This window comes from Protomyctophum bolini (assembly GCF_963924005.1).
Source record: "Protomyctophum bolini genome assembly, chromosome: 11".
In the NCBI taxonomy this organism is placed as follows: Eukaryota; Metazoa; Chordata; class Actinopteri; order Myctophiformes; family Myctophidae; genus Protomyctophum; species Protomyctophum bolini.
In genome coordinates this window covers 41,055,139-41,076,018 of record NC_137872.1, presented here as the reverse complement: position 1 = coordinate 41,076,018, position 20,880 = coordinate 41,055,139, and the positions used below count along the sequence as shown (strand labels likewise).

General features: G+C 41.0%; 2 protein-coding genes across 2 annotated transcripts; both read left to right on the top strand.

Annotated features, from left to right (window-relative positions):
• Positions 1 to 1,152: 1,152 nt before the first annotated feature.
• On the top strand, positions 1,153 to 15,743 carry LOC308324479 (hydroxyacylglutathione hydrolase, mitochondrial-like). The gene is made up of 9 exons (XM_080776523.1): positions 1,153 to 1,310; positions 3,855 to 4,051; positions 4,842 to 4,906; positions 5,357 to 5,474; positions 5,949 to 6,057; positions 7,468 to 7,571; positions 8,997 to 9,098; positions 10,898 to 10,977; positions 12,315 to 15,743. Exons 1-9 carry the CDS (start codon positions 1,229 to 1,231, stop codon positions 12,412 to 12,414), a joined length of 957 nt encoding a protein of 318 aa, XP_080632649.1. The 5' UTR covers positions 1,153 to 1,228; the 3' UTR covers positions 12,415 to 15,743.
• Positions 15,744 to 16,748: 1,005 nt separating this feature from the next.
• LOC308324475 (E3 ubiquitin/ISG15 ligase TRIM25-like) lies at positions 16,749 to 20,412 on the top strand. Its single transcript, XM_080776519.1, has 2 exons — positions 16,749 to 17,014; positions 17,228 to 20,412. Exons 1-2 carry the CDS (start codon positions 16,765 to 16,767, stop codon positions 18,748 to 18,750), a joined length of 1,773 nt encoding a protein of 590 aa, XP_080632645.1. The 5' UTR covers positions 16,749 to 16,764; the 3' UTR covers positions 18,751 to 20,412.
• Positions 20,413 to 20,880: the final 468 nt, after the last annotated feature.

Below are 20,880 nucleotides of genomic sequence, written 5' to 3'. Positions count from 1 at the left end.
CTATAACTAAAACATTGCAGAGGTAGGTTCAATGCAATGATCAGTTAAACTGAATTTAGGGCACGATAATGTTATTATATAGTGGCATCGTTTTTTTTTAATCAAATTATATTTGCTATGATCATTCATATCTTAATCAATTCTGTTTTTGTGCAAGCAAGGAGTTAAAGTCATGGCTGTACTTTATCCTTAAAGTAAGACTGACTGATTGAGCGAATACTTTATTATAAACAGTAGCCTATAGGCTAGCTGTATTTGCAGTTACAGGCCAGTATGTATATAATATATAAATATGATATGCTAAAATGATTTAAAAAAAAAAAACACGGGTGCTAATTCCATTATGGTCCTGTCACTCCTGTGTAATAAGTGATAGATTTATTTTATGATAAATAAGACTGTCCAGTCTTGATCCAAGGGCTCATTCTCAACCTTTTCCAGGCTATGAATGACCCCAAAAATAGAACTGGACTCCAGTTACTGGAGAGTATCAACCCCCCCCCCTCCCTTTTACCCTCACTGTATAGGCTATGTTTCTTTTCCTTTTTTTTTTACCTCCTTTATGATTAATTCCTGTTCTGTTCTTTGACTATATAGAAGTGTCTATTTGTACGTCTCTAAATGTTTTGATGAATTGAACATGCATGGTGGACCCTCTTGTAAACAATTAAGTGTAATGCTTAATTGGGTCGTCCACTCACAGTTAACAGTCTTTGTATTGAGTTTGTGCTTGAAATGTACTGTAATTCTGTTAATACATATTTCAATCAATCAATGCAGTGGACCGGACCCCCCAAAAATAATCATTTGAACTGGAGAGTGACAACTTGTAGTTTGACTCTGTTCCACAGAATAATATTGAACATCATTGTTTTGCCTCCTATATATTTGGCCAATATTGTTTAACCTGTTTTTATACAGTATTTATACAGTATATAATAATGGTCTTTTTTTTTAATTATTATTAAATAATTATTATTATCGTCCTTAAATTGTCACCTCCGACCGCCCATACAGCTCCGACCCCACAGCTTGAGAACCGCTGTCACTTTCTTCTCCTCCCCTCGCCTGTGATTGGCCGAGAGCAGTGGGGTCAAAGGTTGTGGGAGGCGGAAGGAACCGGAACAGTTCTGTTCTGTCCGTGCCTTTAGGTCCGTGCAGGTTGCAGTCCGAACAACAAACAACAACAACATACCGATAATACCTACCGTGTCCGTGCGTTCATCAGATGGTGTTCGGCAGGGCTGTGAGTGTGCTGGCGGGTGCGTGCACTCTGGGCGTTCTGGGAACCGCTGCCACCTACAAACTAGGTATGTAGAAAAACATTTATTTATTATTTCAACTTGCCATTATTATAAGCTAATTTATACAGGCAATGTGTTTCATTTTTATAAGACATGTTCATTTTCTCTCAGTTCCATCATTTTTGTTTTCAGTGTGAAAGCAAAATAAGTGACGTTGCACTTTAAAGAGGCATACATGCACACACGACCTACATACGTTTGTCTACATATGTGTATATATATACACACACACACACATACACATCTTCAGATATAATAACGATCGAGGACCAGAGAAAAAAATAAAAAATACACACAAAGTAGTGATATTGTTTGTAAAACATTTATAAAGGTGCGTTTATTGGATTATTACATTCCAACATTTCGTGTTTAGATGAGTTTTAGCCGCTTTTTATCTTTCATGAATGTCTTGTTTGATAAAAAAAAAAGAGCTGTCAGTGTCAAGTGAACAATACACAACATGATGATGATGGTGACAATCATGCAGGTTGTTGCATCATCTCCCTGGCCTGACTGTAACGTTATACTGTAACGCAATATTGTTCTGGTTAAACTCACCAATTTGACTTGTATAGTTTTGGACAATAATGTGCTACTTTAAAAATGTAGCTATTATTTCTCTGCTATATAGTTAGTTACTGGGCTACACTATAAAAGTGTTATTTAAAAAAGAAGTAGCTATTTCTACACTAGCTATGGACCAGAGCTACACTACATTGAAATTGCTATCTATTGGTAATGTTGTTTATTGAACACTTCATTAACTGTTTGCATGGACAAGCACAAAAAGCATAAATCCAAGAAAGCCGCTATGGCTTATATCCAACTTTCCATTGGGGTCCTTTTGTAGGCTATACAATTCATCGAGTGATTGAATAAAAGCGACACATATGCCACCAAAATGCGGTACGCCCTACCAACAGTCATTAAGACATGCAAATCCCATGACTCCTTCAAAACTGCTCTCAAAGGGCACCTATACGGACGGCTGCAATTCAAAACTGGCCCCGTGAAATCTGAATCCCCCACCCACCCCTTTTTCCCCTCACTGTATATGCCCCCCCCCCCCCTTTTTTTTAACCTCTGTGTATATATTGTGTATATATTTGTACGTCTCTAAATGTTATGACGTTACCTTATCTGGTAACTTATAACCTAGTTCCCTAGTTTTATCTGCCCTTTGGGTGGAGTTAAAGCCTGGGGGCAAATACACGAGGGAAAATAAATCTCAGGAAGTACAGGACTACAGTATGCATCGTTGCCAGATTTTGTGATAGAAATAATTAACCGACCAGTTCTATGCAAACAAGCCCAAAACGCAATTTATATATATATATATATATATATATATATATATATATATATAAGCAACGCAACTTTAGAGAAAAGCCAAAGGCCAAAGTCACTCATAATAAGCAGACAACAGTGGCTACATGTGTCCTCACAATGCCTCGTAGGTGGGGTGAGTGAGTCAGTAGTGTGACTAACACAGCTGTGTTGACAAATATCGCCTTCATTTCCGCGTCAGCGGTTAGATGTTGTCCAGCTGTACTGGAGTGTAGGTACCGGCTCATACAGGTGGAGACATATAGTTTCACTAATACAGTAGTTGTATCTACTGTAGCGCTGCTACGATTCTTGCTCAAATGTGAGTATCTATCGTCTCTAGTCTGTGGTACTTGCTGAACATTACAAAGTGCTTGGCTTAATGCTATTTAATGCTACTTAATGCTACTAAAAGTCTCTTTGTTGTAGCAAAAACACAAGAGTCACTAAAAAATTAATTGGACTAATGCTGTACGATTCTTTCTTGCTCACATTTAGAAATTAATTCATTAGCCGGTGTCTTGAATCTGGACTGCGATCTTTTTTTTCTTCGATTTAACCCATTCTGACCTGAGATCAGATTCTAAAAATGTCAGTCGTTCTTCGATTTTTCAAAAATAGCAGACCTACAAGCTCATAGCGCGCCACTCGGTGGCGCGCTATGAGCTTGTAGATCTGCTATTTTTCAATAGCTAAAGCATAACATGATGCTAAACACCAAAACGGGTTCCCGTTCAGAATGGGTTAATCGTGCAGCGCTAGTTGTATCTAGTGCTGTCAACGGATGTTCCATATTATTCGAATTAATATTCAAATGTAAAAAAATAAAGGAATAATCGAATATTTTAAATTAAGATTCAAATTAAAAAAAAAGAATGCTGTGTGTGAGTTCTGCCGAGACTCGTGTGCCACGTAAACTAAAACATTATACAAAAATGAGGCTATTAAGATAATTATGAATCGTTCGTTTGATCTCGCAAAAGACTCAAGAGTGCATTTCTCAGCACCAACCGCAGCCCATACAGGACCGGACCATATAGATAAAGAAAGAGAACGTTTTACAGCATATTATTCTGCAATATTCATATCATATACATTCGAAAATTGTTCGAATACATTGTGGTGTTTTAAAAGGAATATTCGAATATCATTTTTTTCTTCTGGCAGCACTTAGTTGTATCCGTGTCAAATGTTTACGTGTCATTCTCCCCGCGCGTTGTGTAGCTCCCGCAAAGCTCCAAGCAGCGGCCTCTTCTGCGCTCCTTCACACGTCGTCGCCGCCAGAGAGGAAGAGTCTGCTGGTGGAACACGCAGACATGAAGATAGAACTCCTGCCGGCGCTCAGCGACAACTACATGTACCTCCTGATCGACGTGGACTCCAAGGAGGCGGCCGTGGTCGACCCCGTGGAGCCGGTCAAGGTGTGTGATCGATCTGTGACGTTGTTTAGCAGTGGCGTTTCCATGGAATTACATTTTGGGGCAGGCAAAGATGTGTTATTTGTCGTCGTCCCCCCCCCCCACACCTGCGCACAATCAGTAGCACTAAAGGTTTTCAAAGAGATATACCTGCCAGACAGTATAGGATACAAAGGCATGCATTTGCATTCGAATGGGTGATTGAGGGTCGCGCTCTATACGTGCAACGGCCAATTGTTGTGCACTAATAGTTCTCAGGTCTTGTTTTTGTCCTCAGTGTAGGGATTTTGGCCAGGCAGAAAATGGATTTGGACAGGCAGACAGACGCCTTATTGTAGATATACGCCTCTGGATGTTAGGCAATGGGGCTCTGATCAGACTAAACGCTTGCCCAAAGTTGGAGTCAAATATATGTCATAGACATGTCATAATCGATTTTGACATGGCATAGATGACTATCACAAGCTGGGCCACATAACTTCCGAGAATAAAATGACATTGGTGGCGCTATGCAGGACCACGCTTACGCATGTTTCATGATAAATGTTTTTATGTGATGTATTCCCATGCTTTTTTGTTCTTGCTTAATGTAAGTCGCTCTGGATTAAGAGCGTCTGCTAAATGCCTAAATTGTAAATTGTAAATTGTAAAAGGTTTTATTCCGCTTTTATGTGTTTACTTGTATGTTTTGTTTTTTTTACCCAACTAAATTAAATTCACATTGGAGCCACACCACCCAACCCAATTTTTGCCATTCCCTCTTATACTAGTTGGTTGTGCTCTTCATTCACAGGTTCTGGAGGCGGTCCGGAAACATGGCGTGAGGCTCACGACGGTCCTCACCACTCACCATCACTGGTGCGACTTACTTATCACTTACTTATTTTTAGTGGGGGCTAGTGTGTGATAAGAAATGTCAGCTGTAATCATATTCCATCATATTCACATGATTTTGGAGAGAAATGAGATATGTGTCTGTGAATGTGCCCAGGTGATGGTCGTTATTGATGCTCAATACATCAAGGAAGGCAATTGTCTTTGCAATGTAGTTAAATAATAATTGTTAAAAAAGCTTTGGGTGGGGAAGATAAATCATAAAAAAAAAAAAAACGGTCATTTGTCTGGAAAATCATTGTGTTGAAAATATCATGAAAAATCGTATCGTGAACCTCATATTGTGATACGTATCGTATCGTGAGTTGAGTGTATCGTTACATGCCTTCTCATCATGTATATCATTTCTCACTCGGTAGTTCACGAGGAACACTCGCATATTAAGTCGGATGGTTTGTTGTGTGTGTGCACTAGGGACCACGCCGGTGGAAACGAGAAGATGCTGAGGCTGATCCCGGGGCTGAAGGTCATCGGAGGAGACGACAGAGTGGACGCCCTCACCAAGAAAGTCTCTCACTCCAACACGTTCAAAGTGTGTAACTTATAACGTCGTGTTGTTGTTGTTCAATCGAAGTCATGTTGTATTTGTGATGTTCTGTTTTCATGCTATATTTGGGGGGACCACGGATGGAAAGTGGCGTTTTCTAAATCACTTAGTCATGTGTATACTGTATGCATTAATTACAACGTGTCATCGTGTTCATTAATATTGTCTCTGTCCGGTGGAAAACCTCATATGCCCAAAATTGTTACTTTTCAGGATTAAAATTCTAAAGTTAGCCGATCTACAAGTTCAAAAACACATCGCTTCACGCCACGTTTTCGAGGTTGTGGATCTTCTACTTGTGGATGCTTTTCATTCATCCATTCATTTACAACAAAATAAAACACAAAAAGTTAGAACATGGAGAGGCTTCTTTCTGCCCGACAGAGACGATTTGCTGCGGTTAGAATTCGATGGTGAGCTCACTGCAGGGTCTTTTCGGGTTTTTGTCTCTGGCGTCAGGTCGGCTCACTCAACGTCCGATGTCTGTTCACGCCGTGTCACACGACGGGTCACATCTGCTACTACGTCACCAAAGACAAGAGCACGGAGCCTCCGGCTGTCTTCACAGGTACCTCTCATCAGGTTTGGCTGACTCTGTCTGCACTCGACTAGGGCATTCACTTCTAGTCATTTTTACTAGTTGACTAGTTGCCTGGTTTACTAGTCGACTTAGTTGTTCGACCCCTTTTGGTGTTAGCATTATGTTATGCTTTAGCTTAGCTATTGAAAAATCGAACGAACGACTGACATATAAACATGGCTTCTTCGGAAAACTGTCAGGATGTAGAAGACATTTTTTTAATCTGATCTCAGATTCAAAAACGACCTATTATGTAAAAAAAAAAAAAAAATTGTCTTTTTAAAATGTATTTCTTTCTGGAAAAACCTCATGTTTCTATATCAGTGGTGCTCAATATTTCATAAGGACCCCAAAACAATGATAGTAATATGCCTCCCCCCCCCCCCCCCCCCCCCCCCCCATCTGAAAAGATGTTGTTCCAGGGACCCCCTCCCCAGAAGCAAAGATTTGAGTTCAAATGTTCACTCTGTAATAATATACAGTATATTCAAAGATTGAGGCACATTTTCACGATTTTTCAAAAATAGCTAAAGCATATTATAACATAATGCTTTAAACCACCAAAAGGGGTTCCCGCCCCAAAATGGCTTAACAAACAATATCACTTTGCCTGACAAAGTGATATACCAAGTATTATTTGCATTTTTCCCAAATTGCAAATTTTTACAGTGCTTTTCTAAGCACTCAAAGCGCGAAGGTTCATTCATTCATACATTGGGAGGTGAAGCGGTCAACAGTCGCATTCACACACCCAACGGTGGCAAAGCTACCACGAGAGGCACCGACCGACTCATTGGAGGCAATGTGTCTGTCTTGCCCACGGAATGACATTTGTTTCTTTGGTTTTTGTGTGAAAATGTTACTACTGTGACCACCATTAGCATATTGTTTTGCTTGTTTTTTAGGAAGGAAAAAAAACTTGAAGGCTGCATTGTTCAGTAGAAATGGGACACATGAGGTGTTTTGTTTGAGGACCTGTAAAAGGCGTATACATATATATTTTATTTTGTATTATTTTAAATGAACAGACAAAAGGCTAGACGTACAGTAATAAGCCTAAGGCTTCAGTCTATACCTTTTCTTTTTTTCCAGAATAAGAAAAAGAAAAAAAACTGATGAACTAAGGAATGTTTTGTATGTAAAATAAAATAAACTAAACTAAACACTTCGACATTGTGGACAGGAGGAGGAGCCGGGATTCGAACCGCCGACCCCACGCGGGTCATTATTTGACGTCCTAGTAGCTCTACCTCCTGAGCCACAGCACCGGCCCATGTCGACTGTGACAGCACGGTCGTTGATGTTGTTCGTTCATGCTGTGTGTGTGTGTCTGTGTGTGACTGTGTGTGTGTGTGTGTGTGTGTGTGTGTGTGTGTGTGTGTGTGTGTGTGTGCGCAGGAGACACGCTGTTTGTGGCTGGATGTGGGAAGTTCTTTGAGGGAACGGCGGAGCAGATGTACAGAGCCTTGATCGAGACCCTGGGCTCCCTGCCGCCCGAAACGGTACGTACACCGCACTACTGTGCCAGTGTTGTTTTTTGGCAGCCAATTTCTATTTTAGTTTTAGTTACATTTTTGTCACCTGGAATGTCTTAGTTTCAGTCGACTAAATATCGTACGATTTTAGTCGACTAAAATGTATTTCGGCGGGCTTATTAAATGCCATCGTAATGACTTGCTGAAAATAGCCGATCTACAAGCTCAGTGCGACGCGTTGTGTAAAAGGCCTATACTGGATCTCTGGTCCACTAGTGCCTTCCTAACATTTTTGTCTAGTTTTTATGTGTTGACGAAACCGTGAATATATTTAGTCTTAGTTTTAGTCATCATAGCTTAGCTTAGCTTCTAGTTTCCATTTAGTTTGTCAGTGGAAAAAGGTAGTCGACGAACATTTTTCGTCGACGAGAACAACCCTGTACTGTACACCGCAAACCAAACGGTACGCAGTCATATACTGTACATCCCAAACCAAAAGAAAAACACAGTAGTGTAGAATGAATAATGAAAATGAACGAGTGATGCATGAATCACATGTTTGAGTCAAAATATGATTAAACAAACGAAGAATATGATTAAAACAAACAAACGGCAACACAGCAAATAGATCTGTTTGTGATATTAAAATGTTTGATGAGGAATGTGCGGCATGTGCGTTTTCATTTCTTAGCATTGACTTGCGTGTCCCGTTTTCCTACGATAAATATCCTTTTCCTACACTAAATATCCTTGCCGAAAATAGCTGATCTACAGCTAGCTTACCTGCAATTGTTTGTGTGTCATGCCACACACACACGTTGTGAGATTGGCTAAATAGAGATTATAAATAAAAATAGAGGTTGCATTTAGCCGAATGTCTGCCCCAGCATAGGTCTGATATATGTAGGGTTTTATGTGGATGAATTGAGCTCTTTGCAAGCTCTAGATCAGGGGTTGTGCAACTTTGACGATGGAGAGGGCCATTATATCTCCATGCTCACTCCAGAGGGGCCACATTGCATGCATGTCGTAGAAGAAATAGCCGATCTACAAGTTCACAACGCGTCGCATCACGACGCGTTTTGAATTTGTAGATCGGCTATTTTTGCTATATTTGAATTGAAATCCTGAATACTTTTTTGCTAATTTTAATTGGGATTCTTTTAACTAAATACTGGTCATAAAATAAAGTCAATAACATTATTTGTAACAATACTCGGCAAGCTACTAATTTAGACTGTAACTCATTAAAACGGGTCATGTTTGCATGTTTGGAATTGTAAACAGCTGAAATCAATAACGGTATATATCAGTATTCCGAAATTAAATCTGAGGGCCACATTAAGTGAAGGTGGCCCCCCCAGTTGCCCATGTATGCTCCAGTCTAGATTATGCCCTGACTTGCTTACTGTACTTTAATGAACAATGTTTTTTCTTTTCTTTTCGTTTTAGCGTGTCTTCTGCGGTCACGAATACACCGTCAGCAATCTGAAGTTTGCCCGTCACGTTGAACCTGACAACGAGGTCGTTCAGAAGAAACTGGCGTGGGCAAAGGTATGTATTTCACTGAGGTACAGTGTACACGGCCAAAGGTATGTATTTCACTGAGGTACAGTGTACACGGCCAAAGGTATGTATTTCACTGAGGTACAGTGTACACGGCCAAAGGTATGTATTTCACTGAGGTACAGTGTACACGGCAAAAGTATGTATTTCACTGAGGTACAGTGTACACGGCAAAGGTATGTATTTCACTGAGGTACACGGCAAAGGTATGTATTTCACTGAGGTACAGTGTACACTGCAAAGGTATGTATTTCACTGAGGTACAGTGTACACTGCAAAGGTATGTATTTCACTGAGGTACAGTGTACACTGCAAAGGTATGTATTTCACTGAGGTACAGTGTACACTGCAAAGGTATGTATTTCACTGAGGTACAGTGTACACTGCAAAGGTATGTATTTCACTGAGGTACAGTGTACACTGCAAAGGTATGTATTTCACTGAGGTACAGTGTACACTGCAAAGGTATGTATTTCACTGAGGTACAGTGTACACTGCAAAGGTATGTATTTCACTGAGGTACAGTGCACACGGCAAAGGTATGTATTTCACTGAGGTACAGTGTACACTGCAAAGGTATGTATTTCACTGAGGTACAGTGTACACTGCAAAGGTATGTATTTCACTGAGGTACAGTGTACACTGCAAAGGTATGTATTTCACTGAGGTACAGTGTACACTGCAAAGGTATGTATTTCACTGAGGTACAGTGTACACTGCAAAGGTATGTATTTCACTGAGGTACAGTGTACACTGCAAAGGTATGTATTTCACTGAGGTACAGTGCACACGGCAAAGGTATGTATTTCACTGAGGTACAGTGCACACGGCAAAGGTATGTATTTCACTGAGGTACAGACTACAGTGCACACTGCAAAGGTATGTATTTCACTGAGGGTACAGTGCACACAGCAAAAGTATCGATTTATCTTTGGCAAAAACCCATTTAGGCCTGACGTCGAAATTTTAAATAATGTCTTCAAAATCCTGACAGTTTTCTGAAAAACCTTATGTTTCTGTATCACTGGTGCTCAATGTTTTACGTCAAGCACCCCAAAAACGATAATATGTAATATGCCTCCGCCACCACATCTGATAATATGTTGTTCCAGGGACTAAGATTTTAGTTAAAATGTTCACTCTGTAATAATATATTATTCAAAGATTTGAGGCCTATTTTGACTGTTTTTCAAAAATGGCAGACCTACAAGTTCATTAGCACGGCACTCGGTGTGCTATTTTTCAATAGCTAAAGTATAACGTAAATGCTTTAAAACACCAAAAAGTCCCGCCCTAAAATGGGTTAAATAATTCAACTTTACAAAAACATCGTCTCTAAAAGAGGAAATCTGCACTGGACCGGAACTGTCCTTTTAAGGCACTTTTATTTTATTTATTTAAGCCATAAAGACCTGAGGCACTGACATAGAAACGGGTTCTCAAACCTTTTCATGCCAAGGACCCCCACAATTATATGTAATCAGCCACCGACCCCCCATCTGAAAAATATGTAGTTCCAGGTAGGGGCCTCCCAGAACCAAAGATTTTGAGTTAAAAAAAAAAACGTTCACGCTGTGAAAGAATATAGCATATTCAAAGATTTGTGCCGACGTTTTCACGATTTATCAAAAAATAGCAAATCCGCAAGCTCCGCACTATGAGCTTGTAGATCTGCTATGAGCTTGAAGCCTTCATCTGCGTTTATATCTTCACAGAACTCACACTGTTTGTATTGATTTATTGATCTATTGATTTATTGACGTGTCGATTTTTCGTCCGTCCCGCAGGAGAAGGTCGGCAATGAAGAACCCACGATCCCCTCCACGCTGGCGGACGAGTTCGCGTTTAACCCCTTCATGAGAGTGAAGTACGTATACGTTATACATCTTGATTTGTTATTTGAACGGCGTAGTATAATCTTCCTTGTTCGCGAACCGTAGGTTCAAATCACCTCTTTGTCATGAACTGTAACAGAGACCACAGCAGAACTATAACGACCACAACGGTGTTCATGATGGCACTGCAGTAAGGACAAAACATAAAATACAGATAAAAGTCGAGAACGGGTACAGAATAAGTATTAAGACTAAATATCACATCCTACCTTCCTCTCTGCTCCTAGGTTGATCAGTTCTGCATATAGTGTAGTACAGTAATCCACCAGTAGGTGGAGATAGGGCCGTATGTATTGTGTGCATTCTAGCGCCATGGCTGCAAAGGACGATTCTACAAATGCCTTCTAAATCCTGACGGTTTTCTGAAAAACCCTGTGTTTCTTATGTCAGTGGTGCTCAACCTTTTTCATGTCAAGGACCGCCAGAATTATCTGTATTTGGCTGCGGATCCCCCCCCCCCCCCCATCTGAAAATATGTTGTCCCAGAAGCAAAAGATTTGAGTTAAGAACGTTCGCTGAAAGAATAAATATTCAAAGATTTGTGCCACATTCTCACAATTTCTTTTCAAAAATAGCAGACGCACAAGCTCATAGCGCGGCACTCGGTGCCGCGCTATGGGCTTGTAGATCTGCACATTTTTCAGCTAAAAGTATGACATAAATGCTTGAAACACCAAAAGGAGTTCCCATGCACCTAGAATGGGTTAAAAGGGGAATATAGACGGTTATAGAGCTTGACATGGACGGCAATTAACCCATTTAGGCCTGACGTTGAAAATTAAAAAAAATAAGTCTGAAAGAATATTTATTCAATGATGTGTGCCGCATTTCCACGATTTTTCTAAAATAGCAGACCTACAAGCTCGTAGCGCGCCACTCGGTGGCGCGCTATGAGCTTGTAGATCTGCTATTTTTCAATAGCTAAAGTATAACATAATTCTTTAAAACACAAAAAGGGGTTCCCGCCCAGTACTTGTGAATGTCGATTGCTCTTAGTGCTCATTTCAGAATAGCTGTGTGCCATCTTTTTGAGTGGTGCAGCCACTCCTACAACCAGCAATGTCCGTGTGTGCCTAACTATGTGGCCATGAGCACGAGTATATGACTTACTGTATTTGTACCAGTAGGGGGCGCCAGAAACAGAGAGAGTGATAGTGCTGCTGTGTTGCCTGCTAATGAGAGAGAGAGAGAGAGAGAGAGAGAGAGGTGGTGGTGGTGGTGGGGGGGCGGGAGAGTTGCACCACTCAGTTCACACGGGTGTGATTTCTTTTTTAACACGGTGGTGATTTGATTTTCTGTGTCCGTTCAGAGAGAAGACGGTGCAGGACCACGTGAAGCAGACCAGCCCCGTTGAAACCATGAGAAGCCTCCGGAAGGAGAAGGATAGCTTCAAGGTTCCCAAAGAGTGACGCCTTATAGGGCTGTGAATCTTTGGGGTGTCCCACGATTCCCGATTCGATTCCCGATTCTTGGGGGTCACGGTTCGATTCAACTCGATTCTCAATCCAAAAAACGTTTTTTTTTATTTTTTTTCTCCCCCCAGATTCAAAACGATTGTCTATTCAAAATGATTCTCGATTCAATACAATACAGCTGTGCTGAACTGAAGTGACTAGTACTGACTACAGTGACTTGAAAATGACTGAAGACATGATGTTTACACAAACACCATGTAGTGAAAACTGTAACTGTAAGCAAAAGATAAATTAAATGAATAAATCTAAAAAGAAAAAAAACGATTTTTGGAAATGATGAATCGATTTTAAATCGTTCGTAACGGGAATCGCGATTCTAATTTCGAATTGATTTTTTTTGACACCCCTAGTGACGCCCCTCCCCAACAACCATGCACTAAATGCTACGCTATGCTCACCAAGCCCAATCACGAGTGGTAATCTAACTCTTGACAGTGTGTATACGAATGGACCCTTAAGCCCTATTTTAATACTTTTGGCTATTTGGAAGAAAGAAAAAATAGACAGATTTTTGTTTTGGGTTTTTTATTTTTTATCTTGAAAATATTTGCCTATAAATATGCCCCAAATAGGGACTCTGGGCTTAAAAGCTGCGATATGTAACCCCGGGTCTCCTGCACAAAAATGTCAACACTTCAATTGCTTCAATTACACTTTTTTTTATCACTGAGCTAATACCAGTGGTGTTTAGTTTACCATTATACTCTATACTACTAGTACTACATACTGTATAGTATACAGTATGTATAAACATGTTTTTATGTGGGGGGAAAAGCGTATACTGTCTGCTAATCATTCAATCCATCGACCACGTGCCAGCATATACTAGGGCATTAAGCTACTAGTCGACTAGTAAATACACTAGTCCACCTTGTTGGTACTAGTTGACTAGTTGATTTTTAGGCCTCGAGATCAGATAGGTTATAGTTATAGTCACCGATGTACACAGTTTGTTTTTGTTTTGTTTTACATAATAGGTAATGAATTGCATTTTTATAATGAATTGCATTTTTATAGCGCTTTTCCAAGTGCTCAAAGCGCTTTACAATGGTTCATTCATTCATACATTGGGAGGTGAAGCGGCGAACAGTCGACGCCAGCGTCCTCACTTCCCACCCCCAATCCAACCCTTGATGCTGAGTGTCAAGCAGGGAGGCACTGGGTCCCATTATTTAGAGTCTTTGGTATGACCCGGCCGGGGATCGAACCCCGACCTCCCAGTCTCAGGGCGGACACTCTAACCACAAGGCCACTGAGCTAGGTAGTTAAATGACTAGTACAAATCACTAGAAGTGAATGCCCTAGTATAGTCTATACGTGCACTGTGTCGTGCAGGGAATGATTATGGTATACCGACTGGAAGAAAAAAAACAGCACTGGCTGATGGAGCCTGGCTGCTTGCTCAGGGGAGAACTGTAATTTGGACCTTCCATTAAGAATTTGTGTCTAATCAGAAACGGGATTGTGTCTAACCTAGACACGGGATACAAAATCGGTGTCAGTTTTAACCCATTCTGACCTGAGATCAGATTCATACGAGGTTTCCACTGGACACACACTGGTCTGATTAAGCCATTCTGACCTGAGATCAGATTCTAGAAATGTCAGTCGTTCTTCGATTTTTCAAAAATAGCAGACCTACAAGCTCATAGCGCGCCACTCGGTGGCGCGCTATGAGCTTGTAGATCTGCTATTTTTCAATAGCTAAAGCACGACATGATGCTAACACCAAAATGGGTGCCCGGCCAAAATGGGTTAAAGAGCAGGGAGCCACATTGTATAACCCGCGTTGTATTGTATTAACGTACTCTACCATACACATTGTATAGGTTATATTGTATGAGGAAGCAATCTGATTGGTTGAAACGGCCTTCTAGCCGTGGTTCAAACGAGCTCCACGCCTAATCAAAATAATTCAGCTGCTCTGTTATCCTAGAGCGCAGCAAACTCGGTGGCTAGGCTAGCTAGTTTCTTCGGACATTTGTGGTCGTAGTGACTACATCTGTCATTAAAAAAAAATATGTTTTTTCAGCGATTTTCTTAGTTTTAAGGGTAACTTGTATAATTGCAATGTTACACTCGAGGGTCTGGTTTAACGTGATTATTGCCACGTCAGAGTTGCTTGCGGAACTCGACTACGTCTTGCTCCTGACCGCATCACTGTCGTGGCAATAATCACGTTAAACCACACCCTGTAATATTGCTTAATTAACATACTCTACCATACAGATTGAACAAAATGCAAATGCACAAAGTTACATGCGGCAAGTAATACAGCTCTAATGTGGTGAAATGAGCACTCGTGATTTCACAGGGTAGGTATAGCTGCTCCACTACGATTGTACACTGCGCTATGAGTAGGTAATTATGATGGTATGCCAAGGGAAATGTATAGCATCTTGTACATTTTCAAAGTTAAACTGGCAATACTGAATTCACTCATTTCAACTCTGATTTCAACAGCTAACGCCGCGAGCTGAATATGGCCATTATTTAATGAGCATAATTCTTATGTCCAGATCCAAACGAGCATAATTATTATGTCCAGATCCAAACGATTTAAAATCCAGATTTTAAATCGAGTTTAATCGGTTCTTTTATTGGCATTATGGCATTTTCTTTCTTTCTTTTGTTTCCTCCGTTTTAGAATGCTTAAAGGTAAAATAAGTCTTAAGTCGATAAATGCACAACGTTAGAGTGAGTATTCATAACATGTAATATATTGTTGTACAAAATATTTAATTCAAGGTTGACATTTTGTGAAATGTGTTGGAAACAAACATGGCAGGGAGCCCCTTTTCGTAAAAAAGAAAATAATAATAGTGTAGTTATATATACTACTTACTATGTACAATTTCTGTAAAAGAATAATAATATAATATTTTCTGTTATGTTAACAAATATTTCCTGTAAAAAATCTGGTTTCTTTTTTACATGAAACAGTATAACGTTGCATTTCATGGTGGTTTTGAAGCTTTTTGATTGCAGTCGCAATAATTACATTTTAGCACCTGTTGCATTTCATTAAACGCTCAGTTCACTTATTATTCAAACCTTCTACAATTTACACTTTAGCAGACACTCTTATCCAGAACTGAATGACTTGGCTAAGGTAATCGCATTCTGTGAGTCGAGCAGGCATTTTCTGTTATCATTTTACAGTATCTTCTATGGTGTGAAACATATAGTTCTTTATTATCACCCATAGTAGCGTTGATCTTACAGTACATGATGCTCTTCAAGAAACAATAAAACATGCAGTGTGTCAAATAAGAACATTGTTATTCAATGTGGTTAATAGTGTCTGTCCCGTTACTTCTGATCAGCTGAAATCAATTTATATGGATTTATATTAATGGGGTGCAGCAGCAGCAATGAATTGAACTTAATGTTCTTCATTGCTGACTTTTCAGATGGTCGACATTTCTGTATTATGAATCCTTTTTTTTAGTGGTCGTCTTTTTCTCTTTGAGATATGGATTTTTTTATTTTATTGAGCTGTACAGTATATGTGCCATCATTGTCAAGATTAAAACAAGACAGGGTTTAAAACATTTTACTTTATGCACAATGATAAATCTAGAATATATGAAAGTGTCTCTTATATATACTATATTACGGATGAAAACGACATTTTCCAAGATATGCTAATTGTTTGAGATGGATCTGTATAATTTGAATAAACCTACGTAATACGATATACTATGGGGTGGGTGCGTAAATGGTCCCTATATGAGTTAATAGTTATAACTTATATATTGGTGTTTGTTTGGTCTGAGATTTTTAATTTGTTGTGAGCTCTGCTCTTTATCAGCTTTTATTCCAAACTGACTATGAATGACGATACAATGTGGTTTTGTGCAGTGGCGTGAGCTGCCATTGGCCCATTGTGTGTGTGTGTGTGTGTGTGTGTGTGTGTGTGTGTGTGTGTGTGTGTTCAGATCAGTGTGTCTTTTTTCCTTTCCCCTCTTTTCTCGGTTGTATTTCAGTTTTAATAGACATATTTGGAGAGAGAGAAGAAAACAGTGTGTTTTGTCTTTAGAAGTTCACCATAGTTTTAATTTAGGTTTTATTTCATAGACGGAACAGAAAAAGAAAAGTAGGCTACTGACTCATGTTTCAACAGGGTGGAAAAATTTTTTATCAGTGAATCACTGAAGCCCCCCCTCCCACACACACACACGCACACACAAAACCAAGAAGAACCTCCCGTTTCCATGTCCTGTGATATCTGAGAAACTGAACTCTTTCAGTCAGACAGACGGATAGACGTAGGCTACTAAAATGGCGCAGCAGGGAGTTCAACTGGATCAGGAACAGTTGAGTTGTTCTATATGTCTGGATCTACTGAAGGATCCAGTGACTGTTCCCTGTGGACACAGCTACTGCAGGAGGTGTATCGAGAGATACTGGAACCAGGACGACCAGAGAGGAAGGTTCACGTGTCCACAATGCAGACACAGCTTCGTCCCAAAACCTGTTCTGAAGAAAAACACCATGTTGGCTGAGGTGGTGGAGAGCCTGAAGAAGACCGGTGAGGCCAATTTAAGTTCTCTTGTAAATACAGTTCACTGTCTGTCAGATGTACAAAAACCAATAAAGAGACAAAACATATTGTAACAAGAATATAAACGGATAACAACAAAGTGGAGACATGGTGACTCCTATTAGGCTACCAAATATGAGGGTACAGGCACAAATTAAATAAAATGTTATAAGATGCATAAATGTATCAATCTATCAACAGGACTCCAAGCTGCACCTCCTGAGCACTTCTACGCTGGATCTGGAGATGTGGCCTGTGATGTCTGCACAGGGAGGAGACTGAAAGCTGTGAAGACTTGTCTTCAGTGTCTGATCTCTTACTGTGACACTCATCTCCAGCCTCACTATCAGTCTCCTGCCTTTAAGAAACACAAGCTGGTCAAAGCCTCTGGTGAGCTTCAGGAGAACATATGCTCTCGTCACAACAGGGTGAGTGAGCTTTTCTGTCAGACCGATCAGCAGTGTATCTGTTCTCTGTGCTCCGTGGAAGAACACAAAGGTCACGATACGACCTCAGCTGCAGCAGAACGGACTGAGAGACAGAAAGAGCTCCATACGAGTCAGCAGAACATCCAGCAGAGAATCCAGGAGAGAGAGAAAGACGAGAATGTGCTTCACCAGGAGGTGGTGTCCATCAACCACTGTGCTGACAGAGCAGTGGAGGACAGTGACACCATCTTTACTGAGCTCATCTCTTCCATGGAGAGAAGACGATCTGAGGTGAGGGAGCTGATCAGAGACCAGCAGAAACATGAAGTGAGTCGTGCTGAAGAACTGAGGAGGTGTGTGGAGCAGGAGGTCACGGAACTGAGGAGGAGACATGCTGAGCTGGAACAGCTCTCACTCACAGAGGATCACATCCGTTTTCTACAGCGTTACACCTCATCCCTCTCAACGATCAGTGAATCTACACACCCAGTCAGCAGCAATGTCCGTCCTCTGAGATACTTTGAAGATGTGACTGTGGCCATGTCTAAGATGAGGGAGAAACTAGAGGACATTCTTACAGAGGAAGGGGCAAACGTCTCAGAGCAGGCAGTGAGCATAGTGATGAAATTAAAAAAGAAGAAAAAAAAGAAGGTTCGCATGGGCCAGGCACAGGCAGTACTGTCAACAGCACCAGAACCCAAGACCAGAGCTGAGTTCTTACAATATTCACGTCCAATCACACTGGATCCAAACACAGCACATGCATACCTGTCTCTGTCGAAAGGGAACAGAAAGGTAACATTTGTGAAGCTGAATCGATTTAAGAACCCACCACCACAGCCACATCCAGATCACCCAGAAAGATTCACTGGAGCTTGGCAGGTTCTGAGTAGAGAGGGTTTGACCGGACGGTGGTACTGGGAGGTAGAGTGGAGTGGAGTCATTGTTCACATAGGAGTTTCATATAAAGATATCAACAGAACAAATCCGTTTGATGTCTCTCATGGATCTCGATCTGAATTCGGATTCAATGCTACCTCGTGGGCCTTACGGTGTATCAACGGAATCCGAATTACGTATGCTTCCATACACGGAGGTCGTGTAACTGACATCCCAGGCCCCATGTCCTCCAGAGTAGGAGTGTACCTGGACCACAGTGCAGGTACACTGTCCTTCTACAGCGTGTCTGACGACACCTTGGCACTCCTTCACACAGTCCACACCACGTTCACACACAACCTTCATGTCGGATTTTCCCTTCATGCACCTGGAGTCACCGCTGAGTTGTGTGAGTAGAATTACTCACCCGCGTCAAATGTTTTCAACCCTCTATATTGCTTTTGTTGCGTCTCTCAGCATGTAGTTTCATTATAATGTTGTTTTTCTCTCAGCCTGCTTTGTGAGCTTGTAGATCAGCTATTTTAGCTGCTGCATGATGATGTATAATATATATAGGGCCATAAAGTGGTTAATAATCTATTTTTACAATATAAATTTGTTCTCTTGTATATTCATACACACTCTTGGCACCATTTGTCTTGTGATGTCATCACCATTTTATGGAATTGATATTCCATGTGAAATATCGATTACCTTTTTCCAGATTCTTTATTTTCATAATTAATTTTTAATGTCATAAACACTGCCCTCCAGGCCTAGGGGTTAATTATGGACAGCCTGTGTGGGGAATTAATGCACTTTGTGGATATGTCATAGAGTGGAAAATGCCATTTGGTCTAATGTCACAGAATGTACAGTGCCACGTAGAGCAGCATGATGAATGGTCAACTTTACATTGTGGGTTATTGCTTTATTTATATTTTGTGTTTCATTTTTTGATCATGCATGCGTGTTCCATTTCTGTTATTTGATGAGTGCCGTGCGCTATGATAGCGATGGACAATGAACATTATGCCACAGTATTGTTACCTGTCGGGTGCTCTGGCCGGGGCGTGTGCAGCCTGTGACACGGACTGAGTCGGGACATTCATTTGCCAGGAAAACTCCACGCCCAAATAAAAGGTCCACCTAGATCCCATCTCTCCCTTCTGCTCAGACAGTGCCTGCTGTCGCCGTCGCCGGAACACGCCAGCCCTCTCTCTCTCTCATGTCCTCCTAAAGTTCTCCCTACATGTTGTAGGCCAGATAAAAGTAACCCCTTATCTCTCCACGTTGTGCCGCGGATTGGACTTCTCTCCTCCTCCATACGACCCGTGGGTCCGATGTCCGCATCGCCTCCTCCACGTCGCTGAGATCGAACACTCTAGTCTGCAATGTCAACGCTCTCTATCTTCTGACTAAAGGAAAGTAACAACGCCTGTGTGCGTGTTTATCACAGTTGAAACTGCCGGGTTTGGCGAGGGCTGTCACTCATTATACGTTCTATCTGTGTGTTGAGGTGCTGGTGCCAGCCTGATGTGGTGACGGCAGTGGAGCAGCGTCGCAGAGATTTATCATTGATATGCTCGTCCTACTCCTTGCGAAAGGAAAGTAACAACGCCAGTGTGCGTGTTTATCACTGTTGAAACTGCCGGGTTTGGCGAGGGCTGTCACTCATTATACGTTCTATCTGTGTGTTGACAGCGGAGCGTCAGGACGCCCGGATAGTGGCGACGCGGAAGTCCAGGACTGGACAGTGTGGATCGGACTAAACTAAATTTGCTGTCTCGTCACGTCTGTGGCGAGGCGCTATACCCAGATCGTATTCACCACTGGACTGGACTGGTATTCCTAACCCCCTGAATCACTGACTCTCTCCCCTCTAGCTTTTACGGTGCTGCTTGCTATTTTTAAATGTGATTAATTGCCTTAATGTGTCGAATTGATTTTGCCTTAATGTGTTGAATTTAAACTGTATTTGTTTTAAAGAAAAGGGTACCCTTGCACTATCATATTGTATCGTTGAATGAATTAATATGTTTAGACTATAATAAAAAGGCTTTTGTACTTTTATACTATATCCCTATTGTGTCGTGTCATATTGCTTTGTATTGGTGTGAACTGGAGTCCGAACCTGAGTAGTAACAACTCTCCCAAAAACCTGTTACAGATACATGGTTTTTACCAGCAACATGGAAGATGTTTGTACCATGCAGTTTACTTGAAATAAAAGCAAAGCAAATGAATGTACCAAGTGGACAATGACATTCTTCCTACTGTGTACACCTAAACCCACAGAATGGGTGCATCAGTGAGTTTGTTATACAAAAGGTCGAAAGTTGACAAACTGGCACTTACACAGACTCTTAAAACACATACAGTATACACATAAGTTGGGTCACACTCTCCTGGTGCTGCCACACCTTTGTTGATTTACTCAACATTGGGGCTATAATATTTGTCAGCCATAGAGCCTATAGTTCAATCACATTGGAAGTGGCTCTGGAGGCATCCTTTGGTTAGACATAAGGTTGTTGTGGGGTGCGT